This window comes from Sinocyclocheilus anshuiensis, unplaced genomic scaffold, assembly GCF_001515605.1.
Source record: "Sinocyclocheilus anshuiensis isolate Anshui unplaced genomic scaffold, SAMN03320099.WGS_v1.1 scaffold627, whole genome shotgun sequence".
Taxonomy (NCBI): Eukaryota; Metazoa; Chordata; class Actinopteri; order Cypriniformes; family Cyprinidae; genus Sinocyclocheilus; species Sinocyclocheilus anshuiensis.
Window position 1 is genome coordinate 2,245,870 of NW_015549703.1, and position 23,555 is coordinate 2,269,424.

The 23,555-nt window shown below is 37.3% G+C and overlaps 1 protein-coding gene across 10 annotated transcripts in view; it reads right to left on the reverse strand.

Moving 5' to 3' along the window:
* The window catches only part of LOC107660633 (CLIP-associating protein 1-like), an 87,146-nt gene that overhangs the window by 33,266 nt on the left and 30,325 nt on the right, over nucleotides 1-23,555 (reverse strand). For all 10 annotated transcript variants that reach the window (XM_016450010.1, XM_016450002.1, XM_016450004.1 and 7 more), the window contains exons 3-9: nucleotides 17,968-18,046; nucleotides 17,360-17,463; nucleotides 16,912-17,003; nucleotides 15,125-15,200; nucleotides 14,539-14,636; nucleotides 10,781-10,851; nucleotides 511-654 (exon numbers count right to left, since the gene is read on the reverse strand). In XM_016450010.1, coding sequence (XP_016305496.1) covers nucleotides 511-654; nucleotides 10,781-10,851; nucleotides 14,539-14,636; nucleotides 15,125-15,200; nucleotides 16,912-17,003; nucleotides 17,360-17,463; nucleotides 17,968-18,046 — 664 coding nt within the window. The remainder of the gene's footprint in view (nucleotides 1-510; nucleotides 655-10,780; nucleotides 10,852-14,538; nucleotides 14,637-15,124; nucleotides 15,201-16,911; nucleotides 17,004-17,359; nucleotides 17,464-17,967; nucleotides 18,047-23,555) is intronic.

Here is a 23,555-nt window from a genome sequence, read left to right on the forward strand (position 1 = left end):
TTTCATACTCATACATAATAGAAACAGTTATTATTATTATCACTTTTATATCGTTTTTTAAAATATTTTAGGGGATTGTTTAATGAATAAAAAGTTGTCATTTTGATCAATTTAATGCATCCTTGCTGAATAAAAGTATTAATTTAGAAAAAAAAAAATCTTACTATATGTATGTGTGTGTGTCTGCTATTTAAATCCATCACACAAACCACACAAAAATTAGAGTTGAATTAATCAAAGACTGTTATATAATGTAGAAATCTGCAATATGCCTCTTACCCAGCCAACGGAATCCTTATTTATCTCCACTCATTTCTCAATGTCTCTTCTGCTTTTTTTGAGCTACAAGCTTTTCAATAGATAATCTCTCTGTGAACAACTACATTTCTCCTTGTTCAACATGTTTATGTGCAGTGTTTATGAATGTCTATAGTGTTTACTGTGATGGGTAATCTGACTTTAGTTTTTCAGTGGTATGCTGGGGTTGAGCTGTAGCAGCTGTGGTCTTACCTGGAGCCCTGGATCCAGAGGCAGAACTGGGTCGTCTCATTGAGCCCATGCTGCCCCCTCTCCTGCTGTTGGAGAAGCCCTTAGAAGAGGAAGAGGAGGAGGACCTGCCCCCATCCACAGAGTCCTCGTCATCAAAGTTCTTATCTGTAGGGGACACAAGCAACATTGATCAATGGTTCAAATATTTTCTTTGTACTCTCAGTCTTGTGGGTTGTCTGAATAAATACAGAGTTCTGGCATGAAACTCTAGATGGCGCAGTCCAATAGGTCTAGCTCAATCTGACCTGGTTACATCATAGTGACATGGCAGCTGTTGTCACATGGCAGCTGATTGGTTCTCTCCTGTATCGGTAGCAATGAGCTCGCTGCTCAATATTCAAATATCTGGCTTTTGTTTGCTGTAGCAGTTGGCAGCGCACTTCAGAAACCCTCCACCTTCCCCAGCTCCACCTGTATAGATCTGCTACGGGGTGATTCATGTATGCTATATGGGGGTTATTCATATGTGTTATATGTGCAGCAGCAGTATTTCTTACATGCTTACAGCAGCATGTTGTGGATGTATTGGCAGTAGCAAGTCTCGGTACTTGCTCTGCCGCAGCAGCGTAGCAGATCTATTCCGCCAAGTTTATTTATTTATGATTTAATGCCATGTCAGCAGTGGCTATATTCATGGCAAGAGGAAACATTTCAATTTCAAAATTCAATCGTATATATATCATTTCAAAACAATTATATAATTTTGTTTGAAAATTATATAAATAAATAAATAAATAAGTACAAATATACAAAAACATACATATAGTAAAAATAATAAGAACAAAAGTAATAAGAACAATTATATAGAGTCTTTCAGCTTAATGCATGACAAAAATTCGAAAATCGTCCCAGGAGAATTCTTTTTAAAAATGTCCATTAAAGGGTTAGTTCACCCAAACATTTAAATTAGCCCATAAATTACTCACCCTCAAGGCATCCTAGGTGTATATGACTTTCTTCTTTCAGACGAATCCTGGGCTAATTTAAATTTTTGGGTGAACTAACCCTTTAATATATTTTCTGAATAAAAAAAGTTTCTATTCCGCCAAGACCAAATACATTAACATTGTCATGTACATTACCATGCCAATCCCTCCTAGAGTTGTCATGACAGAACTAGTTTGACTTAAGAAATCACTGTATCACCAATCGGATGTTTCTTAGGCCGTGTTCAGAGATGGTAACACAAATGTATCAGATGGTAACACAATTGTCAAGCTGATTTATCTTATCTGGAAAAGCAAACAAGGAACACCACAGGAAACACTGTCTTCCTGAGAACACAAGGAAAGACTCACATGTACTTTTCCCAATATCTCCCTGGGTCAACATTTCCATAATTTCCTAATTGGTCAAACAGACGATCATAACATCATGCCAACTTGCATTTTTTGATTATAACGATGTCGAATGAAGACCTTCATACTACAAATCCAAACCACGTTCACACATTCCAGCAATCTGAGAGGAAGGGGGTGAAACACCAATCTTTCTGAACAGGAAGGAGCTACAGGATGAATCTATTCTGCTGCCTCATTCTTGCAGAGCACCAGTGCTGTCCATACAATTTTGTTTGGTGATTAAATGTCATGCAGATTATTGTGAATAACAATCCAAATTTGTTAATGTCAGCTTATACATATATTTTTTGAAATTATATTTTTGGCCATTTCATGCATTTACTGGATAGGACAGTATAGAGATCAGACAGGAAAGCAGGGGAGAGGGGAAAGGGATCGACAAAGGACCTTGAGTCGGGAATAGAACTCAAACACGTCTGCGCTACATGTTGACGCCCATGAAGCCATCAACTCCGACAGCTTACACACATGATTTACAAGTCATTTATTCACACTGAACTTGGAAACATCAATAAATTGCTTGATATCCTAGACATTTTTGTAAACAAATGTTGTAAACTTTAGAATGAAAAACTAGTTTAAATTATATAAATATATGCAGAACATATATTCTGTAATTCTAATGCTAATTTGAAAGAAAAATAAATTCAAGTGTTCACTTACTTGACTGGCAATATGTGATTGGGAGTTCATGTGCACAACGATTAAATCAAATAATCACAATGAGGCGATTATGTAATAATCCTGACAAGCCTACAGAAAAAATATTTCAATTGATATGTTTGTTCCGTGGCTGTGGAACACTGGACCAGCTCTATACCCTCACTCGGGTGTTGGAGGGTTCATGGGAGTTTGCCCAACCAGTCCATATGTGTTTTGTGGACCTGGAGAAGGCATTCGACCGTGTCCCTCGTGGCATCCTGTGGGAGGTACTTCGGGATTATGGGGTTCAGGGCTCGTTGCTACAGGCTGTTCGTTCCCTGTATGACCAGAGCAGGAGCTTGGTTCGCATTGCCGGCAGTAAGTCAGACCTGTTTCCGATGCATGTCGGACTCTGCCAGGGCTGCCCTTTGTCACCAATTCTGTTCATTATTTTCATGGACAGAATTTCTAGGCGCAGCCAGGGAGCGGAGGGTGTCTGTTTTGGAGGCTGCAAGATATCGTCTCTGCTTTTTGCGGATGATGTGGTCCTGTTGGCTTCATCAAATCAAGACTTGCAGCGTGCACTGGAGATGTTTGCAGCCAAGTGCAAAGCGGCGGGGATGAGAATCAGCACTTCCAAAAACGAAGCCGTGGTTCTCAGTCGGAAAAAGGTGGATTGCTCCCTCCAGGTTGGGGGGGGAGTTGCTCCCTCAAGTGGAGAAGATATATAAACAATGTAATAAGTATTATTAATATAGGACTATTAAACTTTATTTATCCCACAGGGGAAACTATTAATGATGAGGGGAATAAACGGAACTATTGTAATCAACTGTCATCCATACATATTAATTTTAATAATTTTTATAATAATTCATATGATTTTACATGTGGCCTGAGAAAATCATGTCTATTATTTACTGAATAATAAGAACAATCATTAACACGCAATAAATAACAAAGTGTCATATCTATACACATTTTTCCCAGAACATTCTTGCGACCTGGTAGCAATTCTTCCACGGCCCGGTAGTGGGTCGCGAACCGGTGGTTGGGGACCTCTGATTTAGTGCGTGTAGCAGCCTCAGTGTCTCTGATAAGCACAGCATTTTAAGATGGTGCACCGCTAGTGTAACTTTGTTTTAGTTTTGCGCAAGTTGCAACTGTTCCATTCTGTGCAACAGAAACACTCGGTGTAGCAGAGCTTTTACGACTAATTAACCTTGACATTTTAAAGCACGGTTAATTGGGAAACCGGTTAATCGCTGCATCCCTAGGGCAGACCCAGGACACGTTGGAGAGAGACGTTGTCTCCCAGCTGGCCTGGGAACACCTTGGGGTTGCCCCAGAGGAGCTGGAGGAGGTGTGCGGGGAGAAGGGCTCTGCTCGGACTACTGCCCCCGCGACCCGGCCTCGGATAAGCGGATGAAGATGAGATGAGATGAGCAGTGGTGGAAAGAGTACTGAAAAAACATACTCAAGTAAAAGAACCATTACCTTCCAAAATATGTAGTGTGAGTAGAGTAAAAGTACTTGTCCAAAAAACTACTTGAGTAAGAGTAAAAGAGTAGCCTATTTAAAAGCGGAGTAAAAGTACCGATACATCACTTAAAATGTACTCAAGTAAAAGTAAAAGTACACAATTTTTTAACTACTCAAAAAAGTACAATTACTGATAAAAACTGCTTAATTACTGTAATGTGAGTATTTGTAATTCGTTACTTCACACCCCTGGAGATGACATGAGATGTTTGTTCCAAGTAGACTCTTGTCTCTATAGACTTTAATAAACACACACAACAGGGAGACAAAATACGCAAAACATCACATGCAGTACTACAAATGTATTGCACTGTGGCTCTCCATGGAGAGACAAACAAAAAGAGTAACAGAGAGCTGACAGCTTAAAATGAAAATTATGTTTAAAAAGCAAAAATGTGCAGCTTATATGTTTGTTAAAGCTCTTATACAGTATGTGTTACAACTAAGTAATAATTTAAAATCATTGTCTGTGGTTATCAACAGCAAAACATAATAAAAACAACTCAGAATATTCCTTTAAGGAGATGTATTCAAAATAATCACACAGACATCACACAGTCCTGAACATTACTGAGATAAATGCATTATGTAACAATGTTCCCACATTAGATAATTTAAGGTTATGGCAAGCAATTCCAAAAATGTATGCAAGATGCCAGCTCAGGTCCCACTCAGACTCCCCAAGAATGCCAAACTCAGAAAACATGCAATGTATACTACAACATATCCTTATATGACAATTCCTGTTAGATGTCTTAATTAATTACATCTCCACAGGAAGGCCTTTGCTTTCATGCCACTGTTTTACTATGGAACGGAATCCTCTTTTGTATGCCTTCCCCAAATTTATGATTATTTAAAAATACATCGTTTTAAATTCAACCTTTTGGTTGATGGCGAAGTCTGCAACAGATGTGTAAAATCAATGCACATGCATACAAAAATGAAATAAATGTGTTGGATATGTCGTTCAGAGAGAGCCAATGTAGGCGGAGGAATGCATACGCAGTCCGTTCTAGTTAAACCAGCTGAGAGGTATGCTGACTGCTGAAAAATACAGCCCAATATCATTGGTGGGTGGTAGGGACAACAGAACATGTGTATGTGTGTAAAACATCCATAGACAGCAGCAATATGCCCACAAAAGACATATTTCATAAGACAGTATGTGGGCAGATAGCTATTGACAGTCAAAAAATGGCACAAAGGCATCATTCACAATACTCTGATATCCAACTATCAGTTTTAGCTGGAGATCAAGCAGCGAGTTCAAGGTTTCATTTCACTTAATGATAACAATTTTCTTTGATTTGAGAGACTACAGAAGCAGGCCATCACTGGCTCAACAACATGCTCCGTAACTCGCTTAATTGGCCTAGAAAATCAAATGGTTCATTTGAGAAATCAATGTCTATCAAATCTAATCAATCAATCTAACAGCAAGCTCTTATTCAATTTAATAGGAATGTCTCCCTTGGAGCAGAAATGGCTAATCTGAATTGGACATTTTTTCTGTTTTATACTGCCGGAAGAATGTGAAAGGCACTTGAAGATCAAAGTGGCAACCTGTCAACTGAAATAATAGGAAAGACCTAGTCATACCTTACCAGCACTGGTTCTAACAACAGCCCTAACACACACACACACACACACACACGCACGTCTGGTTAGCTATCCTTGTAGGGACTCTCCACCGGCGTAATGGTTTTTATACTGTACAAACCATATTTTCTATCACCCTACACCTAAACCTACCCCTCACAGGAAACTTTCAGCATTTTTACTTTCTCAAAAATAAAAAAAATTAAAAACTCATTCAATTCAATTCAGTTCAAGTTTATTTGTATAGCGCTTTTCATGATACAAATCGTTGCAAAGCAACTTTACAGCAAATTAAGTTTCTACAATATTTAGTGGTAGCTTATCAGTGTTGACTGTCAATGTACATATGGCAGAAATGTACGGAAAAATCAATTAAAGACGTAATCAAACAGACGATGAACATTATTAACAGCAATTATTATATGATGCAATCAAACTTGTAGCAAAATGTGGTCATTCTGTATGATTTATAAGCTTTTGTACCCATGGGGACCTCAATTTAGGTCCCCACCGTGACACGAGTCCCCATAAGTCTGTGTGTATTCAGGTTTAAGTCCCCACCAGGATATATAAACCTGTACACACGCACACACACTTGCTGCATAAAATTGAAATTCACCTTTTTCTTTACCCAAAGATTCTATTGATCTTACTGTGAAAGATTAATCCAAGCATGTGTTGTATTTTCAATTAAAAAAAATTGAGCTTGTAATGTTTAATCAAAATGTCATAATCTGAACTTCCAGTGAAGCATCAAACTTCTCTCTAGTGACATATGCAAACATTTAGTTCGCTTAGCGTTCTGCTAAACCTCTAGGATAAATTAAAGGGTTAGTTCACCCAAAAATGAAAATTCTGTCATTAATTACCCACCCTCATGTTGTTCCAAACCTGTAAAACCTTCGTTCATCGTCGGAACACAAATTAAGATATTTTTGATGAAATCTGAGAGCTTTCTGACCCTCCATAGACAGCAAAGCAACTACCACATTCAAGGCCCAGAAAGGTAGTAAGGACATCGTTAAAATATTCCATGTGACATCAGTGTTTCAACCTTAATGTTGTGAAACTACAAGAATACATTTTGTGCGCAAAGAAAACAAAAATAACGACTTTATTCAACAATTTCTTCTCATGGTTTAGAACGACATGAGGGTGAGTAATTAATGACAGAATTTTCATTTTGGGTGAGCTATCCCTTTAAAGTATGTCATACAGGTTTATAACAACATCAGGGTGAGCAAACAACAGATATAAAATTTTTTGGTGGACTATATCTATCCAGTCACCATCTACTATAACAGCACAATTTGTAGGAAACACCATACATCCGTACGATTTACATATTTCTAAATTTTCCAATGGAACGGAGTAAATCAGCCTCTTTCAATAATAATTCTTCACAGAGCTAAAACTGACCACAAAATATGGATTTATTCGGAAGGGCCGTGTGGAGATGGTGATATTTATTTACTCCTGCTGCTCTCAGAAGTGAGTAATGTCCCCTTTCAAGAGGACAAACCCCTGGAACGGGCCTTAATCTCCTTGCCACTGAAGTTTTGAGTTTGAGAGATGTGTCATTTCAGCTCGGGAGGGGAAGGAGGATATAATCTTTTCTGCATGACCTGCCAACTTTGAACAAAGTGCTTCCCCGGCTCCTAAATCAGATTTTTCAAATGCGACTGAAGACAAACTATGTTTTAATCCAGAAACAATGTCATTTGTTTACCACAGGAACATGGGATGCTTACAGACCTGTGAAAACACCAGTCAAAAATCAGTGCTTACCTTCATAGCCACAGTACCTGCCACTGTGTCAAGCGACAACTTTCTTTAGCTGCTGACTGGACTGAGACGATGACACAGCATAACATGTCAGAGTGACTTTGAACATGTCAGCACAAAAAAGCTTAGAACCCAAGCGACATGTTTACATAACAGTACTGTAGGACATGAACTCACACACACACACACACACAAACGCCCCGATCCATTAATTCCATTCTCAAACTGTGCTGCCGGATCCAATATCAAGTGTGTACTGTATATAAAAAAGATGGACTGGTAGTGTAAAATATCCATCCCTCGATCACCTCTACCTTTCTGAACACCCCCTGCAGTGTGTCCTGAGATAAACACAGGGTTTCCTAGACCGCACTTCTACACTAACGCACGTGACTCATAACCTGTATTATGTTGACAGTGTGTGCATATTGTGCAAAGGTGACAACAAACGGTCAGAGCAGAGTACTTTGCTGAAGGTGAATGAAGGTTTATGCTCCAAACAGAACACGAGTCCTAGTTCTGTTGTATCACTAAGTATTCAGAATGGAAAGGAAACATGCTGTCAATTGGTATTAAAGCAAGCCAAGGAAGTGTTATTGGTGGATTCATTTTATTTAAAGTAAACATGAAAGCAGTTATACAGATTCCTGGTCTTATTCCAAAGACAAAAATAAAATTGTCATCATTAACAATGTAATAACTTAATCTGCAATGGCTTTATTTTTGGCTAGCGTCACAAAGGCAAAGAAAAATATTTTTAACCACCACAAAATTTTTGTGTTTTAGGCTAATGTTGTAGGTTTAAAATTGCAATGCTCATGCTGTGAGATGATTAAAAAAAACAGCGAGGAATGGTGCAACAATCATAGACATGCATTGGATCCATATGCTAATGTTAAAAAATACAAAATAGCACAAAGTCACTCCAAAAACGCTTTAGATGAGCAAAATAAGCAAATTCACATCCATAATGCAGTTATATTTACTGAATGCATTGCAAGAACATGACAAATTGTAACAGACTGCAGAAACGCAGTCGCAATTCAGGTGCGAGATATCTTGAGTGTTCGATACAAATCTAGTTTATACACATGAATTCATGACAATCTGAGCGATTAGATGTTTTATTTTTTTCAAAACGACAACATCTATAAACTGATACACTGCCTTTCCATGTCAAAATGCTTTGAAATTTTTCCAGCTAAAGAGACCGTAAAAATGGGCGAAGCAAAAACACGAATATTTAAATCTCAGAAGCGTTATCATCTGTAAACACGAAAACACAGAAAAAAACATGCTGTCCCCTTGGCAGAACAGCAGCTGGAGGTTTAAGGCTGCTAGTGCCCAGCACTGCTTTTATTCATCCCTGACATTAAAGCCGCCTTTCCATTCCAATTCTTACCTTCTCCGGTTGTCATAGAGCAAGTGTCTCTTCAATTCACACAGAGACTGCAAATACAACAAAGCTCCAGCTTTTTTTACAGTCTCTCTCTTGGGTCTCCGCCTCTCCCTCCCTTTCCCTTCCTTGTGACATCACCAAAGACAAAAGCCACCCAACTCTTTTAAATAAAGGACGTAGAAAGCATTTCCCCTGTAAAGACTGAATGTGATACAAACAGTTGATCTGGGGCCATTTGCTTGTCATTTACTTTTCTGTCCCTAAATCTTTTCTGAGTTTATGTTCACAGAACTTGGAACATCTTCCTTATACCAACTAAAATCTTGACACAGGAAAGAGACTCCGGATACTGTGGTCCTCACACAACAGATTTACACAAAATATTACCAGTGCAAATGAAAGACATTTCCTTTTATATAATGCTATTAATATTTGTGCAGAGACAGCACTTATTAAAAAAGAAGCTGTGCTGCAAGTGCTGCATCTACAAGAAGATGACAGAGGCATTTATATATAATTGACCAACTCTAACTTCTAGACTAAATTGCCAACAAAATATATTGTAACTACTATATGTAAAATCACAACTCCATAGCTCCAGTATGAGGTAGGAAAAAGGAAAAAGATCCACCAAAATACCTCCAAAAAAATCTTCCGGGATTAGTTGGAAATTTCAGATTAAGGCTTCTCATCACAGTGTATCAAAATCAGTGTCTGCCAAAAGCACACTCAGACCATTGGTTATCATTTGTAAAACTCTCACAGTTCCAATACGGCAACAAGATTCATGACAAATTACTTTATATGGAGCAGTGCGAACCAAGGATCACATCAAAGCTTTTCAATTTCAAAATCAGCATGACATTATTCCATTAAATAAATCAAAATTCAGAAAAAGAAGACAAAGTAAGTCCCTTTGAATCTAAAGTCAGACAAACACACAAAGTGAAAGCACTGCAGCATAAAACATGAAGAGTGTCGTTCTCTTTCTTCCACGCTTGCTCTATTTTCCTCTCTTTCAGGTGTAATTCTAAAGCTAACCCTCACCCTAAAAATGATGACAGATTCATGTTTTATCTCAATACATTACCTCTGCTTGATTTCACTGACAGTTCAACCAGATTTACAAAGAAAACTAAGAGTCGAAGAGGCGATCACCCAAATAAACAGACAAAAAATCCTTATGCTACAGATGCTGCTTTCAACCACCCACTGAAATGCAAAATGAGTCCAAATCCTGCAATATGATGTGCACAGGGCCGCAGGGGGGAACAGGAGGAGGAGGTGGAGGAGGGGGGGACTCAGACCTCCCTAATTCTGGATTTCAAATAAACAAGTTTCATAGCCTCTATTACTTATAGATCTGCAAATGTTGTGATTCAACTAACTAAAGGGTTCATCCGACAAAAAAAAAAAGAAATCCCTGCCCTAAGACATCATCATGAATTTCAAAGAGAAAACGGTTTAAAAACCTAGAGAGCTGCCTACGTAGATGACATTTTATATCATTACAGACATGCTTCTGACATGAATGTAGTTAGATATCTTAGTTTGGACTAAAGTAGCATCACATGTATCCTTCACAAAACAGGCAATCCCATAATGCACCGTGATAAGCTCAGTGAATAAAATCCATCCAAGATGGTGGATGATGCAAGAGAAATGTTTAAATATAATTCATCAATCTCCAAAAGTATAGATTAAAATAGCAGTTCAATCTAATTTTAAAAAATCCACAACATGGTGTCTATGTAGACTGTTACAAATGGGTCACTTATGAGGGTAGGATGATGTAGGCAGTAAGTTTTGGAACACAGCCAGGGTTAACACCCAAGCTATGATGTTTAAAAGCCTGTTTAGACATTTGAATTCTTGGAATTTCTAAATATATAAATCCTACCTGAACCTGAGGAGAGGATCATGTTCCCAGATCTTTGGACTTCATCAAATCTGCTGAAAATTACATTCAACCTGTAAAAAAAAAAAGCAAGACATTTTTTAAAGTTAAAGATTGCTCAGTTACAGAAAAAAATAACTAGACCTTTAGAAAAGTAACTCCTGGAATTGTGACTCTCGGTGCTCACAAAACAATCCTCAGAAACAGGTGCTGCAAATCTGACAAAAAATGCTCTCACCAAGCAGGGTAAATGTCTATGAAATGGAAATACCTTTCATTCGGTCACTCCCTTTGTTCTGAGATACCACCTGACTACACTGACTGCACTACTATTTAACAAACGCTTATTACAGATTATTAGCTATGGACATAATGACATGGTGACCTAACTCATAAACTATGGACACAACAGACAGTAAAGTACTTGGTTGCTTAACATGTCGGTTAGGCGGTCTAAATGTGCGGTTCAAGGCCAGAACAAGCTACAATGAGGACCAGACTTTTTGCCGTTAGCCATAAGTCTGGCTGAGCGAGACTGGTTGTGATGTAACAGTTGATGTGTCACATTTCAGCATGGATGGTTTTGTGATCCTGTCAGTGTAATGCAAGCTTTGCACCAACTATATTTGACTCCAAAGCAAACCTGCAAGTCCAGAAGTTAGTGCAATATACTGTATGTGCGAAGAGGTTAGCCAATCATAACAGAGGTCATTTTCAGGTCTTAAAGGCATAGTAGCAAAAAAAAAGCATCTTGTTTAAAGTGCCCCCTATTATGCCATTTCCAGTATTGCCTTTCATGCAGTGTGTAATGTAGCTGTATGTGAATGTAAATGATCTGCAAAGTTGTAAAGCTGAAAGTGCACGATAAATAAAGTTATTGTCTCCCAAAATAAAGAATTGACTCTGAACAGCTGAAACGAGTCGTTAGTAATTCGAATCCCACTTCCGTGACGGCTACACATCACAGGGTAACACATTTGCATAATGTGTGCCTATGTTCTACGTTGGCCGGCCGCGAACAACTTGACCCCGCCCACAAACACGTCATTCTACTGACGACTGCTTCTCTAATCTCTGAGAGTTCAACACGGGATTCACAAAACGCTTGCTGTTGAAATATGGATCAGTATCCTGTTTATTTGGACCAGCTGCTCCACTGAATCACAACCTGTAAGTATGATAAATAATAGATGTTTATATTTTCTATAGAGCATTCAAAATACAGAACTATGGCAATGGGCGTATTGTTTCCGACACGCGCTGTACGTGGTAGACCAATCACAACAGACTAGGCCATCTGACCAATCAGAGCAGAGCAGTCTCACGGAAAGGAGGGGTTTAGAGAGACTGAATCTTTGAACTGCTTCGAACGAATCGTTTGAGAATCGCTGGAAAATGAGGTGATATTAAATGCATATTTTGAGAAAACGAAAGCGTTTTTTGACTTTGCATGCATGTAATCCTATTGTAGGAGACTCCCAAAACAATATTAGGAACCGTATAAATGGCATAATAGGGGCACTTTAAAGGTCAAAGAGATAGTTGAGTACAACAATATTATTATTCAATGAAAGAAACATTGTAAGTGGATCAAAGGAATAAAATAATGATTTAATTATAGTATGGCCTCTAATGAAGCAACAATTCGGGAAACATTTAAGCATCCTCAAATGAGAGAAAACCCTGTGAAACTGAAACATGTAGCACTGCTCTCTAAAACTCCTCCCACTGCGTATTCACAAAGCTGCGGATGTTTTCGTCCTGTAAAACCCTCTGAGAATCCTTCATCCTTTACATCCCTCTCAGACGATTGTCTGTACGAGTCAGAGGCAGATCCCCAGAGCCCTGCGCATCAAAGCAGATTCATCGTCATGTTCTCAGCTCCCTGTGAGGGGATTCAGATTCCATGCTGAATCTGGATGGGCTGCCACATTTCTCTGCCTTACAGTGTGGCAAAGAATCATTTTAGGTTATAAAATAGGGCTGAGTGATAATTTGAATACTCAAAACATGCATTTATGATATTGATTAAAAAAAGCAACATTGTGAATAGTGTGATGATGTTAATGTTCAAAGCTCTTACTGCCAAAGTCATTAAATTCTAACTAGGACAAGTAAGTAAAGCCTTGTAATATTAATGTTTAAGAGGATGTTGTTTCCAACAATCATGCTGGTAGGATTTCATTTTAAATAAGGGCATCCCTGCTGACAACCACTGACAAATGCAAATGTTAATCCTACAAGTCCATCATTTCTGCTTTACAAAGTGTCTCACAACAGAATTTTGAATTGCAAATGAGACGGGCTGCCTTTTCTGCAGTTTGAAAGAAGGGAAATGCTGCTTGCTAAACCCTTATGCACTATATTGTTCAAAAAGAGATTTCTTCCTCTATTCACTTCATCCATGCAGACTGACTGCGTGCCTCTAAAGTAAGCTGAGAAGATTTGAATTTTGCAGATACATCCATGGCAGTCTGTGAAAAACAGCAGCGCTGAAAAGCTCTCAGTGCGCTTAAGACTCAAAATGGATATTGAACATTTGGAAAATTAAAACTTTGTTGTGCATGCTTGATTTATACTAAATGTGGACTTTAGTGAGAAAGCAATGAGAGTTTGATTCTTTCATAGATCCCTCCAAGGGCCATTTTAATGGTGTGGTTATCATTTTTAGTAACAGGATTGGGTCTAGTCCCAAAGAATTTGGGCACAGATGCGCATGAAGCCAACTGAGAAGGCAGCACGGAAATGATATTAATCTAATAAATCAAATATAATGAGTGCAGCTCTCGGAAATGGAAATGAATTAGCATTTAGCTTAAAATATTTTTGTATGACCCAAATGATTGTATTAATAAGATCTGGTGAATTAACTCAAAAATACTGGAGCTGCAGTGCACATACTTGAGCCTCGATGCTCACAAACGAGTTGCCAGTTTGACGTTGCGTCCGAAGTCACAGCAAACTGTTTTCCCAAGGCATGTTCCAATTGAGCCTGCCCTCAAAAGTCTTAAAACTATAACCACTGAGAAGATCAGAGAAACAGATGCCTGCATGGTCCCTGGAGACATGCACAGATTTGAAGTGGGAGGGACATCTAACAGATGTCACAACCAAATTCAGACCACAAGCAAATGCTGGCATGCCTTCCTCCTCTCCATGCACTTCAGTCATCTCTTGCTGTGCAGTATCATGGCTGGACACTTTCTTTTGCAGGCTCAAGCCCATAGAGCAAAACATCTGAGAGCGGCACTATGAATGCCATACTTTTCTAAATGCTAAATCACAAATTCAGGAGGTTTAATCTGAATAACATAGGTGGCGTGCTGTAAGCACATAATTTTAGCCGCTAAAAGCATATTAGTCTCAAGTTAGAGGGCAGAGCCTGATTCTGGGTCAACAGGGAAATTAAGACCTAATGACCTGTATGAATATCCACTTTAGCCCCTTAAGTGAATAAGAATCATTACAGCACTAATAGAGACTGGTTCATGAATGTTTTCACTCTGTTTAGAAACACTTACTAGTGGGGAAAAATATCTGACTAAATTTATCAATGCCTGATAGAAGTAAATGAACAGATGCAGTGTATATCTAGAGGGGAAAAACCTTCAAAACAAAAACATGAGTACAAAATTAAACAGAAATCCATCTGAATTAGAAAAGAGCCTGGGAGTGACCTGAAGACTAACTAATATTGTAGATGTAATACTGATGCATTGTCTGTGAATTGGCAGAGAGTTCATAAAAAAGGAAGAGCTTACCTCGATTGCGGCAGTCCTTTTTTACTAAGGTCAATCCTAACCTTCTCTCCAACATGTCTGTATATTTCCACAAGGCAGATCATGGCCGCATCCCGAACCTGGGCAGATAATTGGACAATTTCATATTTTCACTAAATTCACATATTTTAAAACAAGTCTCTAAACTGTGCACTCGTAAAAGTGGAAGCTTACATATTATTATATATAAGCTTATATTAATATATATTATCAGTGATAAGAATAATATGTAAATGTTTTAGGAAGACAAACAAATGCAAACAACTTTGATGGAAGAGTCTTAAATGCAAAGCAATTACATTGCTTTTTTAATGTTTATTCTGCTATTTGAAATGCTTTCCACTGCATCTGTTAACAGTATTCATTAATATTGTAAAATCTATATTCACTTAATAAAACCAAATGTATACTTGTTATATTTTCACCAACTCCACATCCAAAACCACCACCAGAGGTCACTATAGCTTTGTGTAATGTTGCTACCTTCATCCTTTGTTCTGTAAAAAAGCCATGTCATGCAGATCAGAGTTTAATCTTGAATGTCTTAGATCAAGACAAATGCACATACCTGACTTGTGGGGTCTCCGAGTAGATTACATATATGTGGTACAATTTTGCTCAGGGTTAAGCCTTGGGCACCGTATCTGAAAAACAGAAGCGATAGCGACAGGGTTCAGCTTTGGGTTCAGCCAAGTTCAGCTTTAATGGGTTATCCTAGAAGAATGTGCTGCTTCACTTTCATTGAATAACTTAATATCTCTATTCAGCATAGAAATTCAACTACAAGTGGAAATTTTAAAGGGGCCATATGATGTTGCTAAAAAGAACATTATTTTGTGTATTTGGTGTAATGAAATGTGTTTATGCGGTTTAAGGTTAAAAAAACACATTATTTTCCACATACTGTATGTACATTATTGTTTCTCCTCTATGCCCCGCCTTTCTGAAACGCATCGATTTTTACAAAGCTCATCATTCTGAAAAGCGAGGTGTACGCTGGTTGGCCAGCTATCCAGTGCGTTGTGATTGGCCGAATACCTCAAGCGTGTGACGGAAATGTTACGCCCCTTATCATACTGTGATGCTGTCTCCCGGCGCGATGAGACAAAACATTAAAACCCATTATAAACGAGGCATTTGTTGCATCCAGTGGGGACATAATTACGGATTATAATGACTTATACTGTCTTTTTACACGTTGCATTGCATCGCTACGTTTTTCAGCCTGGTTCTCATATGAGAACCTGGAGATTTGGTTTGGTCCTCACACGGCACATGGTGTGACCCATCAAATATAACTATAAAAAATTAATTAATAATTAGTGATAATATTATTGCACTTAATTTTTTTTAAATAAAATAATAAACTAAATAATAAAGTGTGATAATACTATTTAATTTTAAAATAAAAAGGGAGTATTAAATACAAATACAATTATTTTATAGTGAACTTAAAAATAAAATGCTAATATTTTGATTATTATTATTTTAATTTGAACCTTAATTGTTATTTTTAATTTTAATTATTTGAATTTTTCATTTTCAAACTTAAAATCAGCAAGCTTTTATTTTGGCGGGTGCGCTCTGAACTAATTTACACCGCGCATTTCTTATTTTGGTCGCGCATGAGGACCTGCGGACCACTTATGTGCACCCCTGCTTATACTGTCTTTTTACGCGTTGCGTTGCATCGCGCTGCGTAAACATAAAACCATGTCTGCATTTGTGATCGGAGAACCGAAACTCGCGTTTGAGTCGTCAGTGACAAATTCTTTAAATATGAAAATGTACTTACAGTCTGTGACTCAGAACAGCCGGCATTGTAGTCTACTCTCCCAGGATCAGGAAACAGTCCTCCATAAAATGCGCTGGACACATCTGAATATTTGGGTTGTAAATACAACTTAACCACTGATTTCTAGTCGTGTCCTCTTTTGGAAGGCCAAACAAAGTATTTTCGATTTCGCAACGAAACACACAGCGTCTTCACAACATAGTGGCGGCGGCGGCAGCAACAATAAAGTTACGCCTTCTTTCTTTGCGTGAACATTTGGGCGGCGTTATGCAAATCTTTCCACATCGTGACGTAGACATGTGGGGGCGTGTCTAAACGAGGCGTTTTAGGAGGGCGTGGACGAGTCTTAACTTTTATAAAGAATATCTCTTTGGGTTTGAGACTTTAGTCTTTGCAACTTTAGGGATCTTATCTATTCCCGAACAGCTTGTAACACTCCAAAGAGAAAGGAAAACTTGAAATCGCATCATATGACCCCTTTAAACATAAAAGTCAATGTAAGTTGTATTTCTGTTGAATGAAAGCTACAATATCCTGACTGAGAGGACAATGAGACTTACTTGTTTAGAGTTGAGATGAGACAGAGACACACTCCCTCTCTGGTCCGGTTGTTTTTGTGTTTGAACCCCCCCAACATTCGGTCCCACATGTACTGTGAAGACAATCCAAATGTAATACTTTCAATCTAATACAATTAAATGGCAGCTAATCTCATTATGAGACCTCCCATCAGCCTTTTCATGGAGCGTAGAGTTCAATTCATTAACTAAATGAAATCCCATTTAAAATGCCACAAAGGCATCTCGCAAGGGTATTATTTCTGAATGGAGCAGGTTGTTCAGACCTTACATTATAAATATTGTTTAGGCTGTCATGATATTTTAATACAAAGACAAAATACAGAGACGTATAATGCACTGTGTTCACACAACAGGACAGCAGAGTTAGCTTTAGAATGAACTGACCATCCTGGAATTAATATTTAGGCTAAATAAAAACAAATACTACCTGAGGAGTAGCTGCCTGCTCCATGATCTTCAGCAGAAGGGTTTGATCATGGTCTCTGACTTGATCTTTGGCATCGCCTAACCGATCTATCAAGCTCGGTAAAACTGGCGATGGACAGAACAAAGATTAGATATTAGGGATGTGCAAAGTTATTTTCAGTCAACTAGTTGGAAACTTCAAATAATGAGACCTATGAGAATAACGGGCATATTTCTCACAGCAGACAATCTGAAGAGTGACAGTGATTGCCTTGAAATTCATTGATGAATGCAGTGAATTTGTAACAAAAGCAGCATTTGATGACTGCAGCAGCAATGCATTTAAAGGGGATGAATTTTAAGAAGCAACTTCTCAGAGGGTTTCAGTGTATGCTGACAGTTTCAGCACTTCAAGTATAACACTCTGTCAGCAAACTCAAACTTTCTGCAGGAAGTTGTGTCTCTTCATTTAAGCACCGCTGCTTAAAAAGTAATAAAAAAACAAATTTTAACAATTTCTTTAGATAAACTATAATATGAAAATAAATTGTCACACAACGATCCTTATTTTTTGAGGTAATACAATCTGACAGAGAAATTTTTACACATTTAAGATATTAATATTCCTACCTGTACCAACTTGGGCCCGAAATCGGTCCTGTAATCTCGTCACTAAGGCAGATAGAAGGTCCATTCCCAACAAAGCCAACTAAAGATGAAAAAAGCATAAATTTAAACAGAGACAAAAACTATGTGTGCATTTTTATTCAATTTAATGTGTTGTTGCAATATGCAAAAATCTTTAATTAGCTTTAAAATCTTTAAGCAACATTATAATGTTATTGTCAATTCAAAATATCACAAAGAACAAAGGAAATAAGACGGTACAATTAATGAAATGGCCGCCCATCCCCCCAAACCGAATGAGTAGAGCAGAGGATTATGGGTAACAAATAGGACATCTGAGTCTAAATGAGCAATGCAATGGACTATGGATAACAGACAAATTTCAGATGAATCCAAAATAACATATTTCCATATTACAAATATGAATACTAGTATTAGAAATACAACACATTCACATACTACCTTAAGATTAGTATGCTAAACATAACCTTAGACTGAATGAGTAGTGCAAAGGATTATGGGTAACCATCTAGAAATCCCAGTCTGACTGAGTAGTGCAAAGGATTATGGGTAAATCCCTAACATCTCATTTATTTTCTCCTTTCTCAGCCTTTTTTGAAATTACAGCCACAGTGTTCCTTTCCAGTAAAGTTCATTACACATATTTAAACATATTTCACACCAATGGTCAACAATTTGGTCTCTCTTTTATTCCAACCATCACAGAGAAGATTGGCACAAAACAAACATACTGCAAATGCTCCGCCCAACCACTTAACTTTCCTTGTCATGGGGTTGAGGACTATTCAATGAGTGCATAGCGAGAGCAGGCCTGCTAACACCATATCAACACAAATGCATCACCTGACTTCTTAAAGTCAGATAATGGTGCAATTTTTGGAAACCCTTAAATAAGGTAAATGATAATTGTAAATCTTCACAAACAAACTAATTTTCAATGAAGCCGGGGACTACCTGTTTGCTCCACCAGTGGAAAAAGGGGGAGTGTCTGGGAAACCGATTTGAATACAGTCATTATTTTTGCAATTTCCTTTAGTGTGTCATTTCACGTTTAAAGTTTATCTCCTGTCATTTGTTTAGTACTGCCCTCTTGATTTATTTTACGTATGTATTTAAGCAGTTGGGTTTGACTCTAATATATCTACTATAACAAAGTCCTGATCCTTTGATCTCACCCATACAGAAAATGACTGTAATTATGCTGGTGACACCCAGGACTGAGACACAGATAAACCACATCAGTTGAGAAGAGTATTAAATGCTTTAGAGGAGGTGTAAAAAAGGCAAATTGTATCATGAGGCACTGGGAAGCACACAGCTGATTTCTTTGTTGTCCTCCTCAATTTCACACATCCTCACAGATGGAAACAGATTTAGCCACTATATATACCGTTCAAAGGTTTGGGGGTCAGTAAGTCTTTTATTTTTATTTTTTTATAAATTAATACTTTTATTCATAATTTTATGCATCAAATTGATCAAAAGAGACAGTAAAAGCACTTTTAATCTTACAAAAGGTTTCTATTTCAAAACGGTGCTGTTCATTTGAACTTTCTATTCATCAAACAATCCTGCAAAAATGTTCTTAATATTTCACAATATTATAACGGCAACTGTTTTCAGTTGTTTTTATAATAATAATAATAATAATAATAACAATAAGAAGAAATGTCTCTTGAGCAAATCAGCATATCAGAATGATGATCATGTGATACCGAAGACTGGAGTAATGGCTGCTGAAAATTCACCTTTGTCATCATAGGAATAAATTATATTTTATTACAACAGAAAACAAAATTGTAATAATATTTCACAATATTAATGTTTTTTCTGTATTTTTCATCAAAGAATTGGTTAGCATAAGATATCTCCTTCAAAATAAAAAATAAATCCTTTTAAATTGCTAAAAGATATGTACAAAAGCACACAAAATAACGTCGGCAGATCTGAATGCAAGCCAATGGTTATTTTTCTTCTGACTTTAATTTTTTATACTTCTTATAATCCTTCTTATGATTTAATATAAAATATTTGTTTTCTGTAGAGCAATCTGAATTACCACAGTGTATGAAATGTGCTAAATACTTGCTTTGCCTAATGATAAGATTCCAGCCAGTTATGAAGATATGACCACACCCACTATTTACCCAAGGACCTCCCACTCCTCCATAATATTGTAAGCCCGCCTCCTCCCAATGTGCAATCCAAACTATCTTCTCACCAACAACCTCCTGCTTCAGACCGTCTTAGGCTGCCAAATTTAAACATGCCCTATCCCGCTATTTATATCTTTCCTATCCACCACAATCAAAGAAAGGAGCCAAGAACTACTGTTGTCCTTGCTGAGCTTTTGTTTCATCTCTCTGTGCTTTCTTTTGCTTCATTCCTTCCTCTGTTTTCTTGTTAACGACTGACAGCAAATATACAGGAGCATGATCGATCATTTCAGATTCTGTTCCAAGCTCAAATCAATACCAAAATAAACCATTACATAAGTCTATGCAGACTCCGTCACACCTGGACAAATGGTGAATAGCAGGAGAGAGGAGGCATGTATCTGTCAGAAAACACTAACGAGACGGATATGTGCTCATTCCCCTGGTTTCGTCGTCTTCAATTCATACTACTTTGCTAATCAGTCCAACAGCGCCTGTACATCCCTCGCTAAGACAGGGGTGTTCAACCTTTTTTGGTGCACGTCCCATTTTAAAAGGGGTCATGTCATGTAATAATAATACAAATTTTCCAAAATGGAGATTCTCAATCAGAGGGTCAAACACAGGTTGAAAAATGGTCATGTATTATTAAACTGACTGTTTCATTGGCTAAATATATATATAAAATATATATTGCGTATGTTTGTTTGTGTCACTCCCTTCCTCGTTACACAATTAAGCTATAACACAGGATGTTACAGAACAGAAGACAATTACATTTTAATTTTACCAGGCAATTTTATTACTATTGACTTTTCTTTTTAGCATCTTGCACCCTGAAAGCCCTGTTATGAAAGCAAAAACTCATTCTGCATGAATGTCTAACTTGGATCAATATTTGTTTCCTATGAAAAACAAAGGTTCTGTATCATTAAGTTCACCTTTGCATATTTTTTATAGCCTACATTTCTGCAAAATTTTAGCCCAAGACAAACTGCATATTTTATCAACCACTGCTCAAAGGTTTGTTATAACAAATATACAGTAAAAACAGCAATATTGTGAAATATTAGATAAGATAATGGAGAAGAAAAAAAGAGAGAACATACAAAAACCAAAACTATAAAAAAGGCTATAAAAAAATGGGGAAAATATCTGTAAATAAGATACCACCCCATGAAAAACCTCTGCACTGCGATTTCTTTGGTGGTGTGTTACCAGGATCATTCCAGATTGATGTAGCTGGTAAAATAAGCTCGTCCTAGATCCTCACAGGAACAGCGTCCTCATTAGGCCTGTCCAAATGGGAGGAATTTATCCAGGCCAGTGAGACCGCAGGACTAAATGTTGAGGTAATAATCAGTGTTCAAACTGAAATACTACTGAAGACAATGCTGAAAGACTGTATGTAAAAATAAATAATGCAGTGTTAGTCTACCAAAAGTCTTACCAGTCAGGATGCATTGCTAAAGCTATCAAGTCTCTTAGTTGCATAAAACTGAACTCTAGTTAACTTTGTTTCATTGCCAACAACCACTATCGATCATTATGTCAACTCAAACTCTAGTTTTGCTTCTACGCTGGTTTGCTCGTTGGTGCCAGCTTTGTGAGCATTCTCTGTGATTTTCCACGAGTCAAAGAACAACAGCTGGGATGAAGTCAACAAGCCCAGACACGGATGCAAGACATCAACATATGTCCGCTCTCCATGTGCTGGGCCATTATTATTATTATCATATTATTATCATACCTGCCACCGCACCACCACCACGATTAAGTAATGGCTATGCACTCTACATTAGCTTCATATTTTGGGAGGATTTTGAGTTCAAAGGCTTTTATTAGATAAGCTGGTCTCAGGTCAGTGCTTGAGGGAGATTCGAGGCCATCTGTAATATAAGACTAATAATGCACCACAGCTGTTCTCAAGTAGTAGAGTGGCTCCCTGAGTCACCGGTAAAAAGGGCCTGAGGGACGTCAGGAGCGGCTAAGAAACAGAGACTGAACAGAGTCTGAACAGAGAAAACGCCTACGATACTGTAGGATAAATATAAAGTCGCACCACAGCAAAAGAAGCACGGATAGTGAACAACACGTGTATCACCAGACACTTCCCTGCTTTAATTTCTTTAGAGAAATGCCTGAAATGAGAAGTCTTCTCATCCTACACAATATAGATGCCTCCCACTACACTTTTGACTGGCTCTTCCATTACTGCACTGCACAGTCATGTTTTTTTTTAATTATAGCATGTTTCGCTGCTCACAAGAGCCCTTATGATCATTGATCACTGTGAAACTCCAAAAAGGACCCGAAAACCATAAAATAACCATAAAGTAGTAATCATAAAAAAGTAAAGTAAAAGACATTATCCACTGAACTATCCCTAAAAACTAATATTAGTTAATAGGCTAAATCATGGTTTCCCAAACGGGTTCGCGAGGGAACTGCAAGTGGTTCGCTAGTTGATGTAATGCAAATAATTAATTGAATCATAAAAAAAGTAATATTTTTTTTTATATATATTTTTTTATTTTGTATTTTGTTTTCATTTTCTACATTTTTATTTTAAAAGCACAACATTATTGGGTCAAAGACGAAAAAGGGTTTAAGCATAAAAAAAATAAGTGTAATACTGCTTTAAATTGTTGCTCCCCCCCAAAAAAAATGTTCAAGTTTTCTGTTTAATTTAATTGCAATTTTGTTTTTTTCAAAAAATAAATATCATACATTTTTCACTGATTTACAGAAGAGACCCACTAAAATGTCATTCAGTGTAACAATCTTGTCAGGCATATTTACAACAAAAATCAATTTATGACATATTAAAAGACTAATTACTTTCACCCCAAATGCTAATTAGTTGTAATTTAACATTTTAAAAATGTGCCACTATCCTAGGTTTTGCCCATTTGTCAGTAAGAATGTTTTACTCATTTAAAACACAATAAAATTTAATATGCTCCCTTATTCTTTTATATATTTTAATATGTACATGTCAGAATAAGCATGTTGTTCGAATTTTTACATATATGTTGTGTTACACTGAATGACAATGTAACATTATTTCAACCAAATTTGGACATTTTATCCTCCAAAAACTTATTTGAAACCTTAAAAGTAGACACTTTACTTACATTTAATGTGCTTTCTATAGACATATAATCACTTTTGTAAATGTATTTTGATGCGGACATCTTAATGTCTTTGACCCATGTATCATTGTAACAGTCGCATCTCTTGGGCTTTATATCCCCAAACAATGCACAGAGATAAAAAAACAAAAAAAACAATAGACCCACAACTCCTTTTCACCAGATTTACTTCAGCCAAACATTGTGTAGCACTTTGTGTAGGTGTTTGGTGGGTAAATTTCCCCCTTGCGATAGATGTAGACTTGTTTCCTGTGTAGGT